The sequence below is a fragment of the Rhinoderma darwinii genome, chromosome 1, assembly GCF_050947455.1.
Source record: "Rhinoderma darwinii isolate aRhiDar2 chromosome 1, aRhiDar2.hap1, whole genome shotgun sequence".
In the NCBI taxonomy this organism is placed as follows: domain Eukaryota; kingdom Metazoa; phylum Chordata; class Amphibia; order Anura; family Rhinodermatidae; genus Rhinoderma; species Rhinoderma darwinii.
Window position 1 is genome coordinate 261,661,598 of NC_134687.1, and position 26,029 is coordinate 261,687,626.

Below are 26,029 nucleotides of genomic sequence, written 5' to 3' on the forward strand. Positions count from 1 at the left end.
ATCAGCTGCCTGGGCACACAGCAGGGCTCAGAGGGGAAAGATGAGGAGGGGTAAGCTGTGCGAAGTGGATCAGAGCGAGTAAAACTGGGGTAAATTAAAAATAAAAGGGATGGATGATAAATTTTAAAACACTTTCATACAGAGCTCTGGTTTTTCGGGACACGCGTCACATTGATATATTGTGTCCTTCCTTATCCCCCTCTTATAGCAGACTCTGCACCTCTTTTGACTTTTTCCCTTCTTGCCAGTTTGGGGAACTTCTCCTAAAAAGTGTTGCCCTGGTACGATGCCTGTGGCCCCGCTTCCAGAAGTACTGTAAGGCTTCAGGACTTGATCTGACAAGTCCACCCCTCCCATGTACCTATTGTAGTCCAGGATGCAGTCTAGTTTGGGGGTCCCTGTACTGGTACCTCGTACAGGTACATGGGTACTGGTGTGGCATCTCCCTGGTCTTGTACTTGACACACAATATGTTGCTGCTAGATTGTGCCCTGCTCTCACCCCTTCTGAGTGTTTGCCCAAGCAGAGTCTTAGGGAGGCCTCTCCGGTTTCTTCTAGCAGTGCCGCATGCCGCAGGACTTCTGGAAGCGAGGCAGTTGAAGAGTGGGACGCTGGTATAAAAATTATCCAGGTAGAGGTGGTAACCCTGGTCCAGCAGTGGGTGCACCAAATCCCACACAATTTTTGTATTAACTCCCAGTAAGGGGGGGCATTCTGGGGGCTGAGTACTGGTGTCCTTCCCTTTATATATCCTAAATTTGTAGGTATACCCTGATGCACTCTCGCACAGCTTAGACATCTTCACGCCATACCTTGCCCTCTTACCCGGCAGGTACTCGCGGAATTGAAGCCTCCCTTTCAAATGTACCAGGGATTCATCTATAGAAATACACTTCTCGGGGGTGAATGCTGGGAAAACCGGGCACTGAAATTGTCTAATAGGGGTCTCCGTTTATACAAACGGTCAAAACTGGGGTCATCTCGGGGTGGGCACGGCTCATTATGAGTATAATGTAAGAAGCGAAGTATTGCCTCATTTTTATTTAATTTTTTAGTTTCCAGCTCAGTTCTGAAGTTGCTTTGAGGGGCCTATATATTAGACACCCTTATCAAACACCCCATTTCAGAAACTAGACCCCTCAAAGTATTCACAACAGCATTTAAAAAGTTTATTAACCCTTTAGGTGTTTCACAGGAATTTAGAGCAAAGTAGAGGTGACATTTAATTAATTTAATTTATTAGGCACCATGTCCGGTTTGAAGAGGTCTTGTGGTGCTAAAACAGTGGAAACCCCCCAAAAGTGACCCCTTTTTGGAAACTAGAGACCTTGAGGAATCCATTGTAGTTTTCTTGGGGTGCATGCGACTTTTTGATCAGTTTTTATTCTATTTTTAGGTGGCGTGGTGACTAAAAAAAACAGCAATTCTACTATTGTTTTTTATTCAAATTTTTTTACAGCGTTCACCGTGCGTTATAAATGACATATTCACTTTATTCTGCGCGGCGATAAGATTACGGCGATACCAGATGTTTATAGTTTTATTTTATGTCTTATGGCGTTTGCACAATAAAATACATTTTGTAAAATATAATTTATTTTTTGTGTTACCTTATTCTAAGAGCCATAACGGTTTTATTTTTCCATCAGGAAAGTTGTGCGAGGACTTATTTTTTGCGTAACGAACTGTAGTTTCGATCAGTACCATTTTTAGGGACATGCAACTTTTTGATCTCTTTTTATTCCATTTTTTGGGAGGTGAAGTGACCAAACAATTGTGATTGTGGTACGGTTTATTATTATTTTCTCTTACGGCGTTCACCGCGCGGGATAAATAACGACATCGTTTTGTAGTTCAGGACGTTACGGACGCGGCGATACCAATTATGTATAGTTTATTTATATATTTTTATTAATAATAAAGAACTGATAAGGGAAAAAGGGGGACTTTTACTTTTATTACTTTTAAATCTTTTATTTTCTTATTTTTATACAACTTTTTTTTACTTTTTCACACTTTTTTTACTTTGTCCCACTAGGGGACATGAGGGCAGGAGGCTCTGATCGCTATTCTAATACACTGCACTACATACGTAGTGCAGTGTATTAGAGCTGTCAGCTGTTCGCTGACAGCAAGCATAGTCGGTCCTGATTTTGTCGGGACCCACTAGGCTTCCGTCGATGGCGTAGCCAGAGTCCATTGTTAGGATTCTGGTTGCCATAGTAGCCATCACGGCCCGCTATCGTGTAGCAGGCCGGCGATGGCAGCTTAACCCCTAAGAAGCCGCGATCGCTATTGAACGCGGCTTCTAAGGGGTTAATCGGCGGGGACCACCGCGATCGGTCCCTGCACACTAAGCTGTGATAGCCTGCTGTCAGAAACAGCAGTTATCACAGCTCAAGCACGCGCCGGGATTAAATGGCGCCGTGTTTACTCAGGTCAGTAATAGTACTGACCTGAGCGCGAACGTTCTACTTAGCAGGACGTACTATTACTGACCTGAGCGCGAAGGGGTTAAAGAGGCTCTGTCACCAGATTATAAGTGCCCTATCTCCTACATATTCTGATTGGTGCTGGAATGTAGATAACAGCAGTGGTTTTTATTTTGAAAAACAAAATCATTTTTGAGCAAGTTATGAGCAATTTTAGATTTAGTTTCTTAATGCCCAACTGGGCGTGTTTTTACTTTTGACCAAGTGGGTGTTGTAAAGAAGTGTATGAGGCTGACCAATCAGTGACCAATCAGCCTCATACACTTCTCATTGTTCCAGCCCATCATGATCCACAGCACAGTGAGATTGTGCAGTGAAAGAAGCTGGGCTGGAACAATGAACATTCCAGCGCCGATCAGATTATGTAGGAGATAGGGCACTTATAATCTGGTGACAGAGCCTCTTTAACCCTTAAACGCTACAGGACATACTATTATGTCTGGTAAGTGCATCGTTCGCACTCCATGACATAATAGTATGCCATGGCTGAAACACCGCACCGTCCGCGTTCATGAGCTCAGTGTGCAGGTTACCGATCGTGGTGGTCCCCGCCGATTAACCCCTTTGAAGCCTTTCAATAGCGATTGCGGCTTCTTAGCGGTTAAACCGACGGCCCGCTAACATGATAGCGGGCGGCGATGGCTGCTATGGCAACCGGAGTCCTAACAATGGCCTCCGGCTACGGAAGCCTAGTTGGGTCCTGACAAAAAAAAAAAAAAAAAAGAAGACTGCTGGGGGTGACCCAATAACTATTGTCAATACAGAGATCTCATTATACCAAAGACTAACTATAACAAGTGTGCATCCTCTAGTGGAAAGGTGGTTTGTACCCCAACATAGATGGGGATTTTTTTTTTACTGTAAGTGCCATGAGACTATTGAACTCTGCCAGAAGAAGTTATGGTGAAATTACAAAGTTCAACAGGGGCCGGTGAGTGCAAAAGAATTACAAGTTATGTTTACTAGATTATTGTAGATGGGTTGTTGATTTAAGGATTTATTTGGATCCCCATATGTAAGTCGGTAAGGAATCTGTAACTAAAATAAGGAAAATTGGCATTTGTCTTATGGGGTTTTGCCTTCCTCTGGATCAGAATTGCAAAATAGGATGAATTGGACATACTTGTCTTTTTCAACCTACAAAACTATGAAACACTCCCTTTAAGTAATTAGTTTCTGTAGAGTAAACTGTCCCTTAAAAAAAACAACAAACTATTGCTCAAATAATGGCAGATTCATGGGTAACGGCAGCTATACAAAATATACATAGATACGTCTTTTACCAAGATACGTCATGTTAACATACCTTAATTAAAAATGTAGGCGAGAGACAGTTGATTCCCTCTCTTCGACTACTAGATGTAACTTCAGGGGAACTGGCTGAAACTGGAGAGCTATCGGAAGAAAGCGCAGCAAGACTATCTTCTGCAGAGAGGTCTTGGTCTTCGGTGTTGGATTTTACTGGAGAGGTCAGTAATGAAGTACTTTCCAGTGCAGTCCCTAAAGGCACATCCATAGTGTGAGGTGATAATCTCGGATCATCAGTTATCTGCGACTCAGAAACCTTGCAACTGCGTTCTGTACTATTTATGCTTGAACGGTCATCAGCTTTCATTTTGTGTGTTGATGCCAGAGAGTGGAGTGTGTCAAGCACCGAAACAGTTTCGGTTGTTAAGGACGGACTAACCCCATTAGACGGCATCTGTTCTAGAACCACACTTGAATCTTCTGTTAAGTCAATAGTGATGCTAGGAGTCACAAGGCAAGTTTTTTTAGTTTTTCTGATGTAATTGTCCAGGGGTCCCCTACCATTGACAGCTTTAGGGAGAGGACCAACCTCAGCAGTTTCAGTCCCATTCTCCATATTCTCAAAAGAAAGGTCAAGTGGACATATTGCATCAAGAGTGGGTACTTTAAGGGCCGCTTTTGGTTTTTTCCCCTGTGAAATTCCATCTTTGGGCACAGGATTCAGACGTTTGAAGGGCAATCGAGCTGAAAAAGTAATTCAAAACTATTATATAACAATCCGAATATAGAAAATTTCTCATCTTAAAATTCACATGCACAAAATGTTCTATTCTCATTGTACTCACAAAATTCACAGCAATTGCCCAATGAAGGCGCAATATAATCCACCAATTTCAAAATTTGAGTCAGATAATGGTATTATAGGAAACACGATTCAAAGTCTACTTCGTAAAATATACGGTCAAAAACTACATTGAACATAACATTTCCCAGCATCATTGGACAGTATCAAATATCCTGTAGTATGCCATCCAACTAGTGGTCACACTACATCTTTTCCAGCAGAGTAAAAATATTCTTAGCATTTTAAGAGTATTTTTAGCCAAAGAGGCGTAAGTAATATGCGGTTTATGAAGGGAAACATTACCATTACACACAGATCATAAGTGTGGAACACCCCATTTCTTGAAGCACAAAGCCTGTCACTTAGGGACTGCAAAAACAGTCAAAGCAAAAATAGTTAAAAATTGTGGAACTTTTTAAATAATGCCCGTTACCCCCAGTTATTCATTTTACTTGTACTACGCAAAACTGTGGTTCAGGAGGGCACATATAGCACTGCTTAATATAAACAGTACTATACATTGGTGGGCTTGCTAAACAAGTGGTTTGTATATCAAGTAGAGTTACAAAACCGGATTGACTTGCTGTGTTGTGCGTGACAAAGTGGGGGCTATTGTATGTGATATATGAATTTCATGCTTGGTAAAAAATTTAGCAAAACTGACCACTTAAAACCATTTTTTCTTTGCAGCTTACTTTCTGATGAGCAGCTGACTAGGGGGGAGGGGTTAACAGGTCCCAGGTGGCATAAATTAGCCCTCAGGACTCGAGAAACTGCTCTGGTGGGCTTGTTAAACAACCGGTTTGTATATCAAGTGGAGTTTCAAAACCGGAGTTAAAAAAAATAGTTGAAGCGCCTGTACGTACTCTTTTCTTTTACTTTAACGGTTCACTGTTTTTTTGTTTTTTTTTTGTAACTGGGATAATGGATAGCAGGATTGGAGGTTTTCTTCAGTGCACAGTTTGCCATATGTATGCACGACTGGAGACCGAGTTCCAGGGTGAATATCTCTGTGGCAGGTGTGAGCATGTTGTTCGCCTGGAAGCTCGCATTAGAGATCTGGAGGAGCAGAATGCAACACTGAGGAAGATAGACAATCTTGAGCTGAGCTTGCTGCTCACGGAGCATGCAGTTAGTGGGTTAGAACTGGAGGGTGAAGACATGGGTGAGCAGGATTAGGCAAGTAGCTGGGTTAATTTAGTTAAGGGCAGTAGAAAGGGGTCCAAGAAAAGGTAGGCCAATCCGGTTTCTGATATTCCAAGCAAAATTGCCAAGTTGGGTGATGATGCGAGGGTGTCGGTCTAAGAAATGGCAGCCCTAGTGGATACGGATCTCCCCAACAGCCGGGAGAACTGCCCAGCTAGTAGTCGGTGGGATGGTAATGTAGGTAAGCCAAGACAATTGATGTGTAGGGGATTCTATAAATCAGGAAGACGGATAGAATTTGTCGCCAAGACCACCTCAACCGAAAGGTTTGCGGTCTCCCTGGTGCCAGGGTTCGGCATGTGGTGGAAAGGGTGGACAAATTGCTGGGAGGGGCTGGTGATGATCCAGCTGTTGTGGTCCATATAGGTACCACCGACAGAATAAATAGTAGGTGGAGGAGCCGTAAGAATAATTTTAAAGAACTAGGCTACAAGCTGAAGGGAAGGACCTCCAAGGTAGTATTCGCAGGAATACTGCCTGTGCCATGCACATCACAGGAAAGACAGCGGGAGCTCAGGGAGTTAAATGCATGGCTTAAGTCTTGGTGTAGAGGTGAAGGCTTTGGGTTCCAAGAGAACTGGGCTGACTTTTCATAGGGGTACAAACTAATCTGCAGACGATTTGCACCTAAATGGAAGGGGGTCCGCTGTGCTGGAGGAGAGAATTCTAGCTGGGGTCGTGGAGTATTTAAACTAGGGCTGAGGAGGGAGGTCAATGTAGAAAATAAAAGGGGTAGTCAGGTTAGAGAGGGGTCAGACTTTATTGGTGGGGGAGAAACAGACTGTGGGGAGAGGACTAAACAGGATAAGAAGATCCTTTTGTTATAAAACCATGAAAATAAAAATGCCCAAATAATGTCAAATAATCACATTTCTGATAATAAAAGTGAAAAACTGAAAAGCAAGTTAAAGTGTATGTTCACAAATGCCAGAAGTCTAGCAAGCAAAATGGGGGAGCTGGAGGCCTTGATACTGGAAGAAAATAAATATAGATATAGTTGGTGTTGCTGAAACATGGCTAGGCTCTTCGCACGACTGGGCTGTAAATCTACAGGGTTTTACACTATTTCGGAAAGACAGGACAAATAGGAAAGGTGGTGGTGTATGTCTGTATGTGAGAAGTGATATGAAGGAGTGTGTGAAAGAGACAATAGTGGGTGAAGACTGTGAGGAGGTTGAAACCTTGTGGGTGGAACTAGAAAGGGAGGTTAATCACTGAAAAAAATTACTTTTGGTGTAATCTATATCCCCCCCCCCCCAAATAAAATGGAGGAGATGGAAGGTCAGCTATATAAACAGATGGAGCGGGCTGCACAGGCGGGTACTGTAGTAATAACGGGAGATTTTAATTACCGGGATATTAATTGGTGTCATGGTTCGGCTTCAACTGCAAAGTGGAGACATTTCCTCAACCGGTTGCAGGAAAATTTTATGGGCCAGTTTGTGGAAGACCCGACTAGAGGTGAAGCTCTGTTGGATCTGGTCATTTCTGATAATGCATATCTTGTTGGGAATGTCAATGTTCTTGAAAACCTCGGTAACCGTGATCACAATATAGTTACATTTTACCTATACTGTAACAAACAAACACAGGCTGGGAGGGCAAAAACATTTAATTTTAAGAAAGCCAAATTCCCCAGGATGAGGGCTGCAATTCAAGATATAGACTGGGAAGAACTAATGTCATAATGGGACAAATGATAAATGGGAGATTTTCAAATCTACTTTGGGTAATTATAGTGCAAAATGTATTCCTATAGGTAACAAGTATAAACAACTAAAATTAAATCCCACATGGCTTACGCCTTCTGTAAAAAGGGCAATACATGACAAAAAAAGGGCATTTAAAAAACACAAATCTGAGGGTACAGCTGTAGCCTTTTTAAATTTAAATATAAAGGAGCGTAATAAAATCTGTAAAAATGTAATAAAAAAAAAAAATGCAAAATGAAAGGCAGGTGGCCAAGGATAGGAGAACAAATCCCAAAAAATTCTTCAAGTATATAAATGCAAAAAAGCCAAGGTCTGAGCATGTAGGACCCCTAGATAGTGGTAATGGAGAGTTGGTCACAGGGGAATCAAGAGAAGGCAGAGTTACTAAATGGGTTCTTCAGCCCTGTATATACAACAGAAGAAAGAGCAGCTGATGTAGCCTGTGCCAGTGCTGTTAATATATCAGTTGATATACTGAATTGGATGAATGTAGATATGGTGCAAGCTAAATTAAACAAAATAAAACATACACAAGGCCCCGGGACCAGATGGGATACACCCTAGAATTCTTAAAGAGCTTAGTTCAGTTATTTCTGTTCCCCTTTTCATAATATCCAGAGATTCTCTAGTGACTGGCACAGGGCAAATGTGGTGCCTTTTATCAAAAAAAGCACTCCAGGTCTTCCCCGGGTAATTATAGACCAGTAAGCTAAATATCCATCGTGGGGAAAATGTTTGAGGGGCTATATACAGGATTATGTGACAAAAAAAATATTATTATAAGTGACAGCCAGCACGGTTTTTCTAAGGACAGAAGTTGTCAAACTAACCTGATCTGTTTTTATGAAGAGGTAAGCAGAAGCGAAGGCAGAGGGGCCGCTGTGGATATAGTGTTTTTGGACTTTGCAAAGGCATTTGACACGGTCCCTCAGACGTCTAATGGGTAAATTAAGCACTATAGGTTTAGAAAGTATAGTTTGTAATTGGATTGAGAATTGGCTCAAGGACCGTATCCAGAGAGTTGTGGTAAATGATTCCTACTCTGAATGGTCCCCGGTTATAAGTGGTGAAACCCAGGGTTCAGTGCTGGGACCACTATTATGCAACTTATTTATTAATGATAGAGGATGGGATTAATAGCACTATTTCTATTTTTGCAGATGACACCAAGCTATGTAATATAGTTCAGTCTATGGAAGATGTTCGTGAATTTCAAGCAGATTTAAACAAACTGAGTGTTTGGGGGTCCACTTTGCAAATGAAGTTGAATGTAGATAAATGTAAAGTTATGCATCTGGGTACCAACAATCTGCATGCATCATATGTCCTAGGGGGAGCTACGCTTGGGGTGTCACTTGTTGAGAAGGATCTGGGTGTACTTGTAAATCAAACTAAATAACAGCATGCAGTGTCAATCAGCTGCTTCAAAGGCCAGCAGGATATGGTCGTGCATTAAAAGAGGCATGGACTCGCGGGACAGGGATGTAATATTGCAACTTTACAAAGCATTAGTGAGGCCTCATCTAGAATATGCAGTTCAGTGCTGGGCTCTAGTTCATGGAAAGGATGCCCTGGAGTTGGAAAAAATACAAAGAAGAGCAACGAAGCTAATAAGGGGCATGGAGAATCTAAGTTAGGAGGAAAGATTAAAAGAACTAAACCTATTTAGCCTTGAAAAAGACGACTAAGGGGGGGACATGATTAACTTACATAAATATATGAATGGCACATACAAAAAATATGGTGAAATCCTGTTCCATGTAAAACCCCCTCAAAAAACAAGGGGGCACTCCCTCCATCTGGAGAAAAAAAAAAAGGTTCAACCTGCAGGAGGCGACAAGCCTTCTTTACTGTGAGAACTGTGAATCTATGGAATAGTCTACCTCAGGAGCTGGTCAAAACAGGGACAGTAGATGGCTTTAAAAAAGGGTTAGATAATTTCCTAGAACAAAAAAGTATTCGCTCCTATGTGTAGAAATTTTTCCCTTCCCTTGTTTGAACTTGATGGACGTGTCTTTTTTCAGCCTCACTAACTATGTAACTATGTAACCAAAACATAAAAATGTGTGCAAATACATAGGCAAAATACAGGTAATCTGTTTTTCATGAACCTATGACAGCACCCCTGTAGAGACGTCTCATTCGTTGGACAAGAAGCCTGAGGGGGGGGGGGGGAAGCACACCCCGCCACACACCCAGTCTTTAGGAAAACTCCTCTACTGAAAACATGATTACAGTACAGGACAGTTATCCCACAGTGAGGCAGGGACACCTAGCGTCATAGATAACTAGGACTATAAGAGCCCAGCTCCCTACAGTGTGCTCGGTCCGGGAAATACTGCCGGCATATGGTCCGTATATCATGGACCGAACACGTTCGTGTGAATCCAGCCTTAGATAATACTGGAAGGGAGGAAAGAATATGATCCCTAGAAGTTTTGACCTTTAATGTGACGCTCTAATTATGCTAGCCAAATTTTTAGAGACCTAGCCACACAAGTGGCTGCAATGCCTGGCTTAAAAGCCCCTCTAGAAGCTTCCCAGGTTCTATTGAGGTAGTAATCTGCCTTCCTATCCATGAGGGTCAGATAAAGAACCTAGATCCTCAAAGGGTAGAGCATTATTTCTAGAGATCTTTGCAACTGGGGCGTCAAGTCTAGGGGTATGAACCCAATCCCTGCAAATCTAATCTTCAAATGGATATTTCCTTTTTAGAAATACCAATCTTCTTATTTGGGGTTTTCCCATTCCCTTTTGACGAAACCAGTTATGTTCTTATGTATGGGAAAGGGTCTTAATGTTTGAAGGCTAGTGGCCTAGAAAACGATGTCCTGGACAGAACAGGGTACCTTGGGGTCCTCAAGATGCATAGTTGCTCTTACTCTTTTAAAGTAGCCGATCTATATCTTCTGCTAGGAACAGATTCCCCCCACCCCATCACAGGTACTATCTGAAGAGCTCAGCTCTCCTAATCGAAAGTCCTCTTCAGCAGAATCCATCCGAGTGGAAGTGGATGGTTGATCCTTTTTTCTCAGAGACTTATGTGAATTTTTAACTGCTGCACTTACGATGTTCTTAATCATTGAGTAGTCTACTAGTCTGACAAAGTATTATCTTGTCTAAATCAAATCTGCCACAGTCTTATAAGTAGGTGCTAATTTTTTTAATTACAAACTGCACACTTTGTTATAGGTTTTTTCCAATTTCATTTTAGGAGCTTCTCTGGCCTAATACATATGTACAAGAGCAAGGAACAGTATCCGCAGAAAGAAGTATTTTTTTTTTTTCTTACCCTATGCAAGTCCTGCCACCTCTTCAAGTAGTGGACTGGAGGATCTTGCAGCATCCGAGCTGTCAGTGCATCCTGTTGCTGCTCCTGGCGTTTCCATTGTGGAAGGAGATGCTGGAGACTGACTGACTGACTGTTCAGGCATAAACAGGCCTTTGACTGGCTGGGAAGGCCCTCAACTTCGGACGCCATGAAGCCCTTCCTCCCAGTTAGGGCCACCGGAACCACCACTTCCTGGGACGTGAGAACGTCACTCACCGGAAGTGACGCAAGAATGCCCCAGTAGCCCCCAACGCCAGGACATGCGTACCAGCTGTCTAGGGAGAAGAATATGGCCCAGGGAGAAACGCTCTGCCTCCAGAGGAAGGTCCCACCCTGTCGGACTTGACCACCTCGAAGGAGGGAAGTGATGGACCGGGAGAAGAGAGAGTACCTACCGCAGGCTTAAGCTTGCTCTCTCCAGTGGAGACTTATACCTTCCAGAGCACCCCTAGGGAGAGAGGGTAAGAACCTGCTAGGGAGTCTGCAACCCAGGGAGAAGTGCTTTGTGCTTTTTCAACAGGACAATTACAGCCAGAGGACAGGAAATCTGACTAGGTGTGTGGAGAGGCGTTTCCTTTTTTAGATCATCAGGCGGCTCCTAATGATGCTGTGCAGGCACCCACAGTCTTATTGGCACGTATTTCTCAGATTTTCATCTGCTGGGTAGTTAACTTAATGTGGGTAGGGAAGACGGTTCCTGAAAAAGCCCTACCAAACGCCTAGACCAGGGGTCTCAAACACGCGGCCCCTGAGGCGGTCCTCTGCGGCCCCTTGGGAGAGGACAGAGCAGGCCGAAAGAGGAGTGCGCGCCAGCGCAACTTCATGACGTCCCAGAGCAGAGCCGATACTAGAGCTCTGCTTCGTGACTCGAGATGGAGCAGAGCTAGAGTGCCAGGCAACGCTAGTAGCGCTCTGCCTGGGACTCCAGCTCTGGGGTTGCCCCTGCCATCACATTCCGGTCCAGGAGGAGCACCTGGACTAAGTGTGAGTGTGTGTGCCCTCTACAGAGGGCACTGTCTAAAAAGGGGCTGCCCAATCTTGATATTCTAGTGTCTGCCAAACGCTGCCAACTGAGCAGCCAGACTGCATTTAGCGACACAAACTGGATTGTTAAAATAAGCACGGAGTAAACTCACAAGTTTGGTTAAAGTTTAAATCAAGCACTGTTATAGTAATGTAGTTCGAATAACTAATTGTTTAACAATACTTTTGTATTGTTACAAATTTGAAAGTAACGCTGCCCATCAACTTCACATTTTTTTCTATGTGCGGCCCATTAACCCGGACAAGTTTGAGACCCCTGGTCTAGACAATAATGGTTGGAGGGATGCTAAAGCTACCACCCTGAAAGTGACAACCCACCTACAGTAATTAACCCTAATTGCACCCCAAGTGGTCTTCCAATTGGTTGGGTTCCTTAAAAAAAAAAAAAAAAAAAAAAAAGACAGCCTTCCTACATACAACATCCAGTTAACTAAAATAGGGGAAGTTACAAAAATGTTTCCGCTCACCACATATCCACTGCGTTTCCACTGCATTTCTATTGCGTTTGATGGATGCAAGCTGGTGTGAATAAATCCAAGTGCTGCTGGTGCTCGTAGATATTCCCAAACTGGTCCTGTATCGACAGCAGGTGATCAAGGCAATAGTGGTGTATAGTGAAGGTATATCCAGCACTCAAAATAAAAGTTTTAAGGTTTATTTGGTCATATTTAAAACAAGGATGTTAAAACAAAAAATCCCGGGACCATGCTTACGCGTTTCAGATCAGTGGGGTCCTTAATAGCTTTGATTAAGAACCCCACTGGTCTGAAACGCGTAAACGTGGTCCCGGGATTTTTTTGTTTTAACATCCTTGTTTTTAAATATGACCAAATAAACCTTACAACTTTTATTTCGAGTGCTGGATATACCTTCACTATACACCACTATTGCCTTGATCCAGTTAACTACCCAGCAGATGACAATCACTGAGAAAAATGGCAGACTGGGCAAGGCGGTTCAAATCATTGTCCTTTTCAGTAGTGTTCTACAGTTTGTGTTCTGTCTCCGAAAAATTTTGCTTGCTGGCGTATTGCAAAATATTTAATTATACAGTCCCATGATGCTGGGAAGTGTTATTTCTGTTTAATGTGGTTTGACAGCATATTTCTCACAGTAAACCATTAAGGCCCCATGTACAAGACTATGTATTTGCGTCCGCATACAAACCGCAATTGCAGAATGTATAGGGCACATTATATCCTACGGGCCAATGCACACTTGCGTGGTTTCTGCGGTCCATGCATTGCCCGGAAAGCAAAAAAAATAAAAACAAACCCCCCCACACACACTATGTAATTTTACGGGCCACCTTAGCGGTCTAGGCTCATTAAACTCAATGCATTCGTGTGTGCACTCCTCGGGCCGTCTGTGCCATAATCATGGACTGTGCACAGCTACGGTCATGTGAATGATGCCTAAGAGTTACACTTTATTTTTTATAACACCAATCTCTGAATCTATTCTCATTTTACCAAACAACTTACTACAAATCCCAACTGCCCAACACAGAATCTGTTCAAAATACCTTGTACCATCTTTCTTGAAGAGTTTGTAGATGAATTAGCGACTGCAAAAAAAAAAAACGGTGAAACGAAAGTTAGACTTGTAACAGTAAAAGTTTAAAATAAACGTAACAATTCTGATTAACAATATTTTCCCTTCGGACTCTAGAGTAGGGTTGCACGATGCATTTGGATGCAGTGCACCCTCAAACTGTTCAATGCCATTAATGTATTTCGATACGAAGCTGTTCGACCGCACAGCTTAGTATTGTAACACATGAATTTAGTTAGAGCGGGGCTGCGGCTGTCTAATACAGCAATTACCCCACACCTGACATGTGCACGCGCAGTCAGCTTGATGTGATGGGTCCGGCGCTGCACTAATGAGCGCTGGCACTGAAGTCAGAGAACATGGCGGGTGCACTGCAAAGTGCCCCCATGTTCTCGGTGTTCAGGGCAGGCGCCACTGCTCAGAGCAGCGCTGACTGTGCACTTGTCAGGAGCAGGGCAATGGCTGTATTACACAGCGTAGCCGCGCTATAACGGCGGAGATCAGAGAAACCAGATCTCCGCCGCTATTCCCTTGAATGCTGCGCAATCAAAGCTGACCGCAGCATCCAATAGGAAAAGGAGTAAGGGGGGTGGAGATGCACACAGGGAATCCTTGGGACGAGATGGAGGGACATAACCTATACGGGCAGACAGCCCAGTGTCCATTGAAGGACCCCAGGGCTGTCTGACCATATTTCCTGTTAGGGCATACTTCGGCATGTCCTAACTGCCACCTGCGTACAATCAGTACACAGGCTAGTGTACTGGCATATAGATATATGCCAGTACACTAAAGTTAATAAAAAAATAAAACGCATTTACAATCAACATTAAAAGGCTCAATATAAAAAAAACACTTTGTATCGTTGCGACTAATAACTTGCACAACAAATTTATAGCGTCATTTATGTTGTGTATGCTGTAAAAAATAAACCGCTTTTTCACTTATTAATGTGAGGCACGAGGCGTTATGAATTTAGTACCTCACATTAACCCCTTAAGGACAGCCAACTTTAGCCTTGAGGACCGAACTTTTTTTTTTTTTATATTTCCCTCTTTGCATCCCGGCGCTTAGATTCTTCTAATTTTTTTGTCAAACATAGCTGTATGAGACTTTTTTGCCGGACGAGTTTTACTTTATGTAGGTACTATTTTTTTGGTACATTTATATTATCGTTTAATTTCTATACATTTTTTATTTTGGCAAAAACTTTACACCGCACCGATCATAAACAACATTTCACATTTATTGTACAGGTTGTTACGGACATGGCGATACCAAATATTTGTATATTTCATGTTTTGGGACTTACATTTTGAAAAGTTTATTTTTTGTAAAGAAAAAAAATAAAAAATAAAAAAGGTTTTTTTTTTACATTTTTTTTTTTTAAATCCCATAAAGGGATTTTTGAACTTCAATGTACTGGCATATACCTATATGCCAGTATATTAGCCTATACCTATATGCCATTATATTAGCCTGTGTACTGATTGTACACAGGCAGTTGTTAGGGCAAACCTAAGTATGGTCCTTCGATGGACCCTGGGCTGTCGGCCCATACCAGGTATAGCCATTGATCGCGTCAAAGGGATTTCCTGTGACACGATCAAAGGGGAGACCCCCTTCTCACTAGCTTTGAAAGTCACGATCAGGTTTGATAGAAAAGGTTTGATAGGAAGATAGAAATTATTTATTGGTCTCTATGGAAGGCAGTAGAGGCACTTTCAGAATAAAGGAATGGTCTAGTTTTAGAATGATCTTGTTTTCTTGAATTTTTAGGTAGGGTTCTATGACCGAAAGAGTGATTTCTCCAGTCCTTCTCACTGATTTAATAGACGAAAAACGCAGCTTTTAGCGTTAAAAAAAAATTATATTGAGTCGAGAGGCTCAAAAGGCAAAGAGCCGTTAGAACTAGATTTAAATCCCAGGTAGGTACTGATTTCTTTAGGGAAGGTTTAGATACTGCTTGAGTGAATTTTCTGATCCACCTATGTTCAACTAAGGGAGAATTGAAAAAATTGCTTAGGGATGAAAATTGCACTTTTAAAAAAAAAGGTACTAGGGCTAAGCCCTTTGAGTCCTGATTGTAAGAAATCTAGGATCTTCGTGATGGGAAGAAAGGGGTCTGGTCCCCATACCAGAAACAGAATTTATTCCAAATTTGATAGATTTTCAAGGTAACTTCTTTATGGCCGTGTCAGACTAGGTAATTTGAACTATCTTACTGACTGTGGTTTCTCAGGATCTGCCTTTCTGGATCCAAGCTGACCACTTCAGAGTTTCTACTCCTTGAAAGAATAAGGGACCCTGGGAGAGAAGGTTCTTCTTGACTGGAAGCATAAACAGGGTCTTCCAATGCAAGGTACTTTAGGATTGGAAACCAGCTTCTTTTTGGCCAACAGGGAAGAATGACTATTTGTCAAATCTTCCTGTATTTTTCTTAACGCCACTGGTATTAGAGGAAACGGAGGAAAGGCATAGGCCAGATCCAGGTCCCAGTGTTGGGATAACCCCCAATTAGGAATGTCCCGATACCAGAATTTGGACTTCGATACCGATACTTCGTTTAGTATTGCGATTTCGATACTTTGCCAACAGTAATAAAAAAATGTCCTCCATTTTCTGATGTGAGGCGCGTGGTGTGATGAATTCAACCTCCATGTGCCGCACATTAATAATAATTAACCCCATCATGTTTCTCAGTCATAATGGGTTAATATTCAAGGTACATGATGGGGTTAATTACTATTAATGTGAGGCACATGGCGGTTAAATTAAATCACACCTCTTGCCCCACAATAAGCGATCGAAAGCTGTTTATTTTATTTTTTTTACAGCGTACACATCATAAATGATGCAAAAAAAATTGTGCAGGTTATTACGGCCGCGCCAATATTGAAGGTATATATTTTATGTATTGACTTATTTTAATGTTTATTGTAAAAAAAAAAAAAAGTGTATTTTTTTTTTTTTTAATTTTACATTACTTTAAAGTTTTAAAAAATAAAAGTAAAAACCTAATGTACTGGCATATATCTATATTACAGTACATTAGACTGTGTACTGATAGGTATGTCCTAACAACTGCCTGTGTATTAAGTATTCCCTAACAGGAAATATGGTCAGACAGCCCTGGGGTACTTCAATGGACCCTGGGCTGTCTGCCCATATATGGTATGTCCCTCAATCGAGTCACAGGAATTCCCTGTGACGCGTGCCAAGGGGCATTCCCCCTTCTCATTTTCCCCTGAATGCAGCAGTCCGCTGTGATCTCATTCACAGGAATAACGGCAGAGATGAGCGGTCTCTCTGATCTCCGCCGTTCTAGAGCGGGGCTGCGGCTGTGTAATACAGTCATTGCCCCACTCCTGACAGGATGTGCGTGCGCGGTTAGCATGAGGTGATGCGGCCGGCGCTGCCCTAATAAGTGGCGGTTCAGGCACTGAAGACAGAACATAGGGGTGTTTTGCAGTGCGTCCGCCATGTGTCTTCAGTGCCACCGCTCATTAGTGCAGCGCCGGCCGCATCATCCTTACCCCGCGCACATGTTATCAGGACTCTGGAGCGGGGCAAAAAGACTATTAAACAGCCGCAGCCCCACTGTCATACATTCATGTGTTACAATACTGAGCTGTGCGGCCGCACAGCTAAGTATCGAAACATATGAAATAATGGTATCGAACCGTTTGGGGATGCAGAATATTGAAACCGTATCGAAGTTTCGATACATCTTGCATCCCTACCCCCAATGGGTTCTCTGAGATTTAGGGAGAAGAATGACTCGATCTGGGAGTTTGAGGCAAATAGATCTAGACCTTTGATTTAGTGACTGAAAAATTTCCTTGTTTAGGGACCATTCCCCAGGGTCTATTTTCTTCCGACTTAGGAAGTCTGCCCATAGGTTGTCAGCCTTTTAGGTGAACCACGGAGACAGCTAGGACATTTTCTTCTGCCCAACTGAAGATTTGTCTTGTTCCCCCGATGGTGAAGGACACTGCCGTTATGTTGTCCGATAAGATTCTTACATGCATCTCTTTTATGAAAGTCTCCCATACGGCTTTTAGTTCTCTGAAGTTTGAGGACATAATCTTCATCTGAGTAGGCCATATTCCCTGAAAATGCTTGTATTGAACCAGACCCCCAGCCATGTTTGCTGGCATCTGTGGTAATTACCACATAAGAAATTTTCCATGGGACCCCCTTGCTTAGGTTGTTTGGGCAAAGCCACCAATGGAGAGATGACTTCACTGTTTCGGGAATCTGAATCTTTGAATTCAAGGAGTCCGGTTTTCGATCCCACTGGAACAGGATTAGATTCTGTAAGGGTCGGGCGTGGCATTGACTCCACGGAAAGAAGTCAATCCCAACATACGCATGTCTTCCCTTATGGAACAGGTGTTTCTTCCCCAAAATGTCCTGACTTCAGCTCGTAGAAGTATCTGTTTCTCCCTTTGGAGGAAGGAATGTTGGAGGGAGGAGTCGAACAGCGCTCCTAGGAAGATCTTCTGCTTTTGGGGCGGAAGACTTGACTTCTCAAAGTTGATGATCCATCCCAATTCCTGTAGTAGGGAAAATAACCTGTAACCGATGGCCGTTTAGGATAGATGGAGTATCTGCTGTCAGCAGGAAATAGTCTAGATATGGGATAAATCGCTATGCTTTGACTCTACAAAAATTATGTCAGAGATTATGGCATTTTTAAGAATATTCTGAGGGCGGGGGAAATGCCGAAAAGGAGACAGACAAATTGGAAGTGAAGAACGGAAGGACGGTTCAGAATCGCGAATGTGAGGAATCTTTGGTAAGCTGGGTGGATAGGGAGGTGATCGTACGCAACCGTTAAATCTATTGTACACATTGATGATTCTTTCCTTATTAGGAGTAGTCTGATCTGATAGACTACATTTTTAACTTGCGATATTTTAACCGATTGTTCAATAAATTTCAGGTTGATTATGGTCCTGTAAGAACAATTTGGTTTCTTGGACCAAGAAGTTTTGAGTAGTGGCCCTTGAATCTTTCGTTGTGGTACCAGAGTAAATCGCTTTTAAATGTAGCAGTTTCTGGATGTCCAAGATGAGAAGTTGATGAAGATCTCTTTAGTGGTACTTGGTTAATAGAGTTCTCCATTCCACCAGAGAAGTTTCTATCATTTGTAGAACCCAAGGGTTCTGGGTTGCTCTGGTCCATTTGGAATAAAAATGTAGGAGTCTTCCCCCTACACTTCTGGCGTTATTGTTTTGAGGAAATAAATTTGTTATTGTGGCTGAGGACATACCCTCGACCCCTTCCACTCTTGGGGTAATTCCAGCGGCTGGACTTCACTTTACCACTGTAGTTCTGTAAAGTGGTTTCCCTCTGTTGGCAAAACTAACGAAACGGAGGGGTCTTTTTAGGTTTCTTTTCTGGAAACCCCTTTTTCCTATCCTTTGAACTTTCCAGCATGTTATCCATGAGAGGCCCAAACATCCGAGATCCTGTGAATGGGATGGAAGAGTTTGTTTTTAGATTTCGTGTCTCCTGACCACATCTTGAGCCATGATGCTCTTCTAGCAGCATTTGACAGAGCGCCATTCCTGGCAGCAAATCTAATGGATTCTGCTGATGCATCTACCAAGAATCCGGTTGCCATTTTTAGTAAGGGTAGAGATTCCAATACATCTTCTCTTGACGTTTTAATCATTAAATGGGCCTCCAGTTGGTTCACCAAAATAAACATTGATCTTGCTACAGATGTGGCCGTGATATTTGTAGAAATTAAAGCGGATGAAGATTCCCAAGTGCTTTTTAGCAGTCTGCCTCCCGGTCCATGGGGTCTTTAACGGAGAGGAAACTTCGAAGGGGATTGTGTTTGTTTTTTTTAGCAAACCTAGTTACTGGGACATCAACTTTTGGGATCTCATCCCAAGCTTTCGTGTCTTCTGGATCAAAGAGGAGTCTGTTTTTAAATTATCTTTAAATGAAGTCTTTTTTCAGAATTCTCCCATTCCACCGTTACCATTTTCTTGAGATTTTCATTCTCCAGAAAAATCTTTTGTTGTCCTCTCCGCGAGGCCCCCAAACATTTCATCCTGGATGGTATGGGGTTGGTCTTCCAGGATATCCATTGTCTCCTGTGTTGCCTGGATTAAAGTATCGCACATATCAAAAGAGAAGAAAATTTTTTTCTCCTGTGTAGAGAAGGTTGAAGGTAAGAGTTCCTCTCCTAATTCACCCACCGATAAGTAACACTCCTGCTCAGTCAGACCCCTGAGATGGTGGGCACCATTTTTGTTCCGCTTCAGTCCGTGGCCTTTTTGCCCAGGAGTGACAGTTTCTTGAGGAGGGGCGAGGGAGGCTACTAGTACTGACTGACTCACTTCCTCACGAATAATAGCCCTAAGTTCAGACATAGGCTGTTCTTTTAGTAGTCTTGTGATAATCTTGACAACTGTTTCTTATGCGATTCTAGCAGGTTTTTTTCCCCACAAGTCGCATATATATTTTATTTTTAGGGTCTGTCTCAGAGGAATTTTTATACTAGAGAAAACAAAAAAGGCAGGTAAAGCAAGGTTTACTTACATACAGAGTCCTAACCCTTACCCCAAGGGTGAGACTCACATGACCCTAGGACATATCTGGAATTCAATCAGAACGAGGTAGTTCCATCACCGCAACAAGAAAATCAAATATCCAAATCAACAAGATACAAGCTTTAAGGGTACACACACACACACACACACACACACACACACACACACACACACACACACACACGGTATTCGCTCTAACATACCTGTGTGGGTCCCTTTAAATGCAGGCTTTGAATTTCCCGCCTTCCAAGATAGCCACGGACCAGAAGTAGCCCGGCGTTGTTTCAATTGATGCGGCTACGCCCTGAGATGCAGCCGCGTAATAGACGGAGACTCGTTAATTCCGGCTATGCGGCCGCTCACGAGGTTATCTCCGGCGCTACCAACCATATGGAGCTCCTGGTCCCCGTATGGTCTTGCAGCCCCCGGCCAAAGCCTGGACTTAGGAATCCTAGGCAGGATTCTGGTATCATGCGGTTCGGGATTCCAAAGGTAGATGCTTTGGTTGGGAAGCCAAGGGACCTCTCGTTAGAGAGGTAAATAGCCTAGGCACATAGGGGGAATAGAAAGGACAGTATACAGACTCCACGATCACACCCCCTGCCCAAATTATCCAGGAGCGATGTCTCTCTGCTCCGGACCCTGTAGGGACAGTAAGAACAATGGCAAGTGGGTGGTGGGAGGGGCCTTTTAACCTCAGTCTTCCTGTCCCTATAGAGGTCAATAGAGCAACCTCCTGTGGTGCAGTCACGATGGATGTACTAGAAAAAAAAAAAACACAAAAAAACAGTAATTTCACCTGTCTTGTGGCAGATTTCCTACTCCTGGGCACCCTTCATCACCAATGCCTCCGATGAAGGTAGTTTATAACCTTGAGAGGTATTCAACGCTGTAAGTCGCTATTGCAAAACAGAGCCGAACTCACATGACCATTCAGTCCGGCAGCCAAGCCACAAGGGTGTTACTTATTAATCGAAAATTCCTCACTTTACCTCTAGATGAATTAGTTTGGAGGTTTAGTTTACAAAATGGTGTCACTTTTCTGGGGTTTCTAATGTTTTGACACCCCAGAGTCTGTTTTTCATGACACAGGGCAGTAAATGTTACATAGTGCTCTGAGTATATGGCAGGGCTCAGAACATAAACCGCTGTTTATGACCACATACAGGGTATTGTACTCGGGAGGAACTGCTCTACTAATTTTGGGGTGCTTTTTCTCCTTTAGTTTTTGTGAAAATGCAAAAAAAAAAAATTCGCTTAACCTACATTTTATTGAAAAATTGTGTCATTTTTCATTTTCACAGCCTACTTCCAATAATTTCTGCAAAAACATGTGGGGTTAAAATGCTCACAGTACCCCTAAGTAATTTCCTTGAGGGGTGTAATTTGCCAGATGTGGTCACTTATGGGGGGGGGGGGTTCCACTGTTTAGTCCCCTCAGGGGCTTTGCAAATACGACATGGCCTCTGCAAACTATTCCAGCTAAATTCGAGCTCCAAAACAGCTGTTTATGACCACATATGGGCTACTGTTGTACTCAGGAGAAACTGCTCTACAAATGTCGGGGTAGTTTTTATCCTTTAAAACTGTCTTATTGGAAAAAAAATTACTTATTTTCACGGCCTAATTCTAATAAAATCTATGAAACACTGGGGTCAAAATGCTCACTACACACCTAGATGTATTTCTTGAGGGCTGTAGTTTCCAAAATAGGGTCACTTCTAGTGAGTTTCCTTTGTTTTAGTACCACAAACCTGATATGGTGCCTAAAATATAATCTAATAAAAAGAAAACCAGAAAATCCACTAGGTGCTTCTTTGCTTCGGAGGCCTGTGTTTCAGTCCATTATCACACTAGGGCTACTTGTGGTATATTTTAAAAAAAAAATATTGAGTTGCATTTCTCTGGCAAAACCTGTGTTACAGAAAAAAAAAAATGTGGATTAAATATGAATTTCAGCAAAAAAACAAAAAATGAAATTTGTAAATTTCACCTCTTATTTAATTCTTGTGAAATGCCTAAATGGTTAAGAAACTTCATAAATGCGGTTTTAAATACTTTGAGTGGTGCCGTTTTTAAAACAATTGTTTATGGGGGTATGTATTGTATGGGCTCCTCAAAGCCACTTCAAAACTGAACTGTCCCTGTAAAAACTTCCTTTTGAAATCTTCTTGAAAATTGATGCTAAATTTCTATGCCTTAACGTCCTAGAAAAATATAAGGATGTTCAAAAAATGATGCCAATATAAAGTAGACATTTAGGAAATGTTAATTCGTAACTATTTTCAGGTGATATAACTATCTGTCTAACAAGTCGATAAATTCAAATTTTCAAAAAATGCTAAATTGTGCAATTTTTCCCAAAATTCTGCCGGTTTCCACGATTAAATACTGAATGTATCAACTAAATCTTACCACTAACGAAGTCCAATGTCTTATGAGAAAACAATCTCAGAATCACATGGATAGGTAAAAGCATTCCAAATTTACCACAAAGTGACATGTCAGATTTTAAAAATGGGCTCGGCCATTTGGTCCAAAAGTGGCTGCAGTGGGAAGGGGTTAAGGGAGAACGTTCTTTCTTACTTATAATGTATGCCAATACATAATCCTCTGTGTCACCGACACAGGCGATTAGGGATAACTGCAGACAGATTTCCCCAGTCTTCGATCAAATCACTGGGTTGTCTGTAACGCCAATCGAAGAGGGGAGTCTCCTTTGATCATGCCGCGGACTTGGACCGCGGCGATCAAAGGGTTAAACAGCTGGGGTCAGTATGTTTTCCGATCCCAGCTGTGTTCAACAGACTGCTCTAAGTTCAGGAGCAGTTAGTTATAGCTCCTGCTCGAAGCATGAGCGCTCATCAGCCTCTTCTACAGCGACGCCAAAGGACGTCGCTGTAGACAAAGCACCTGCACCGTCTGCCGTGAAAAGACGTTGGGCGGACGTTAAGTTAGAGACGGTCACCAGTTTATCAATTCCCTATGTCCGAACTAATCTAACAGGCGCTTTGCTGCTGCTAACTACAGTGTGATTTGTTTTTAAAAAAAAAAAATCTGTGAATGTATGGAATAGCCTACCGCAGGAGCTGGTCACAGCAGGGACAGTAGATGGCTTTAAAAAAAAAGGGTTCGATAATTTCCTAGAACAAAAAAGTATTAGCTCCTATGTGTAAAGGTTTCCCTTCCCCTTTACCGTCCCTTGGTTGAACATGTGTCTTTTTTCAGCCGTACTATGTAACTATGAGCATTTTTTCTAAATATGCTAATGTGGCTCTTATAGCCAAATACGAGGGGACTTCATTCTGGGCAGTGTAATGTTTTCTGCATGACGCTGACCAAATCAGCATACAGCTTCTCCCCCTTCCCTGCCCAGCAACACCGTGTGATCATATAGTATACAGCTTCCATTCCCTGTTTCAACTGGCGATATCTCCGGTTGTGTCACTAGCACTGCAATCCTGGTGTCATATGAAAGATTAGAATCTCCTCTTTCATATGCCACCAGGTGGTCCAGAGCCTGAGATATGGCTATTTGAAGAGTCCCCGTCCCTCCAGCCTCAATCTCTCATACGGTGTGAAGCAGCTTCATGCTGATAGGACAGTCAGAGGCTCTGAGGTAAGCGCCTCCCCAGGAGAATCGCTGCGGTTACCTCCCAGTTGTCTAATAAAGGCTCATTTACATATTGAGAAAAAAAATTCAGTGCGCCAATCAGATTAGCTAGAAGAGAAGGCATTCCTAAACTAATGACCGTATTTAAATTTAAAATAAAAATTCACAAATGCATATTTTTGATAATTAAAATTGAAACCCCAATACATAAAATGTGCATATTTGGTATAGTCCCGATCGTAATAACCTGCACAACACATTTATAGCATCATTCATTTATCAATGTATGCTGGGTGTGGGGGGGGGGGGGGGGGGGGTGAACAAAAAAAAAACAAAAAAAAAAACGTTAAAACGTTTTATGCATATTTTTCCCCACAATAACCATAATGTAAACGTACAAAAAACGCTTCGATCATAAAAGCACAGTTCGTCAGGATGCAAAAGTAAAAAAATAAAAAACTGTCCTCAATTTTTGTTTTGGTATCGAGAATCGCAATATTACACAAAGTATTAGTATCAAAATCTAAATTCTGGTATGGTGACAACCCTAGTCAGCTGTAGCTCTGATCCCCACCATTAACTCCTTAGATGCCACAGTCAGCCTTTTTTTTTTTTTTTCCTGATCAAGTCCTTTATTATTGGACTGGATAGGGGAAACTATACAATTTTTATTTATACCGCACGGTTAAAGCCGTAATAGAAAACCTATAAAACAATGGCAGAATGTCTGTTTTTTGTTCCTCGCCATCCAAAAATAGGAATAAAGGTGATCGAGTAATTGCATGTATCCTAAAATGGTGTCGATGAAAACTAGAGCTCATCTCGGAAAAAACAAGCCCCCATACCACACAGTTGACTGAAAAAATTTAAATTTGGCTCTCAAAACATAAATAAAAAAAAAAAAAAAAAAAGAAAGAAGTAGCAAAGGAAGTTAAAGCTTTCAGAATATTGCGAATCAGAAACCACTTTTTTTTTAAAAAAAGAAAAAGAATGTGTGTGCTAAAGTGAACATGTCAGTTATACAGCACGGTAAACCCATAATAATCAGGAATTACCAATAAAAACTACAGCTCAACCTGCAAGAAACAGCCCTTAAACCACTAAAGGTCTGTGAAAAAGTATAAACGTTACGGCTCCCATAATTTAGGAATGAAAAAAAACATGCAGATGTTAGGCCCAAGGCGAATATTTCTTCTTTTTCACGGGGTGATTATCAAGGCCCTAATATTTAGGAACCAGGAAAGGGAGGGAACAAACATTTGCTGGAAGCAGAACAAAACTTTTCCACTGAAATTCCTCAAATTTTCGGACCGGGAAATACTGCCGACATATGGTCCATATCACACAAACCGAACACACTCGTGTGTAGAAAGCCTAAAGCAACACTTTCCTAGCAAAGTTCCCCAAACAGGGGGAAGGACCGAAAAAAAGGTACAGAGTGTGTTTCAAAAAGGGGATAAGAAAGGACACTATTTATAAGAAAGAAAAAAAAAGAAAAAAAGCCTGGCCTGTGCATAAAGGATTGGTTCAATTTCATTTACCCCACTATTCTACCACCTTATAATGCGCTGATATACTCCGCAAAGTTTACATATGCCATATCAATCTGAAATACCACTAAACCCCCAAATGGCGTTCCTTATGAGCCTGGCAGCGTTCCCAAACAGCAGTTTATGACCACGTGTGGGGTATGATAGCCTATTTTAGGCCTTAATAACTAAGCAATTTTATAGCTGTATTTTGTTTGCAGAACGTTTTTTTTTTTAATGGCACCATTTGAGTATGTATCATTTATCGATTATCTTTTATTAATTTTTTTGCCCAAAGAAATGTCTGCATTTTAAGTATATGCCATTTACCGTCTAATATAAACAACTTTATTCAGTCATAAATACGCTCAATTTTTTTTAGGTTTTACTACTTTTGCACAATAAAAACACTTTCAAAATTATTTGTTTGTGTGGCCATAACTTAACCCCTTAAGGACCAGCCCATTTTAAACCTTAACCAAGATATTTTTTACGTTTCTCCATCGTTGCATTGCAAGAGCTATAACTTTATTTTTGCGTTGACATAGCTGTATAAGGTCTTGTTTTTTGCGGGACAAGTTGTATTTTTTAATAGCACCATTTTAGGGAACATATAATCTATTAACAACTTTTTTTTTGGGGGGGGGGAATAGAAAAAACAAATTTAGCCACTTTTTTGGGTCCTAAATCTACGCCTTTTACTGTGTGGTATAAATAGTACAATAACTTTATTCAGCGGGTCGTTACGATTTCAACTATACCAAAATTTGTATTGTTTTTCTATGTTTTACTACTTTTACACAGAGAAAACCTTTTTTTCAAAATTGTTTTGTCTCCATATTTGAAGAGCCGTAACGTTTTTATTTTTTCGCCGATGCAGTTGT

The 26,029-nt window shown here is 41.8% G+C and overlaps 1 protein-coding gene across 4 annotated transcripts in view; it reads right to left on the minus strand.

Moving 5' to 3' along the window:
* CHAF1A (chromatin assembly factor 1 subunit A) overlaps window positions 1-26,029 on the minus strand; it is a 292,690-nt gene that overhangs the window by 203,129 nt on the left and 63,532 nt on the right. For 3 of the 4 annotated variants that reach the window (XM_075863788.1, XM_075863783.1, XM_075863793.1), the window contains exons 2-3: window positions 13,403-13,444; window positions 3,799-4,484 (exon numbers count right to left, since the gene is read on the minus strand). In XM_075863788.1, coding sequence (XP_075719903.1) covers window positions 3,799-4,484; window positions 13,403-13,444 — 728 coding nt within the window. The remainder of the gene's footprint in view (window positions 1-3,798; window positions 4,485-13,402; window positions 13,445-26,029) is intronic. The other variant, XM_075863800.1, reaches the window with a different exon arrangement.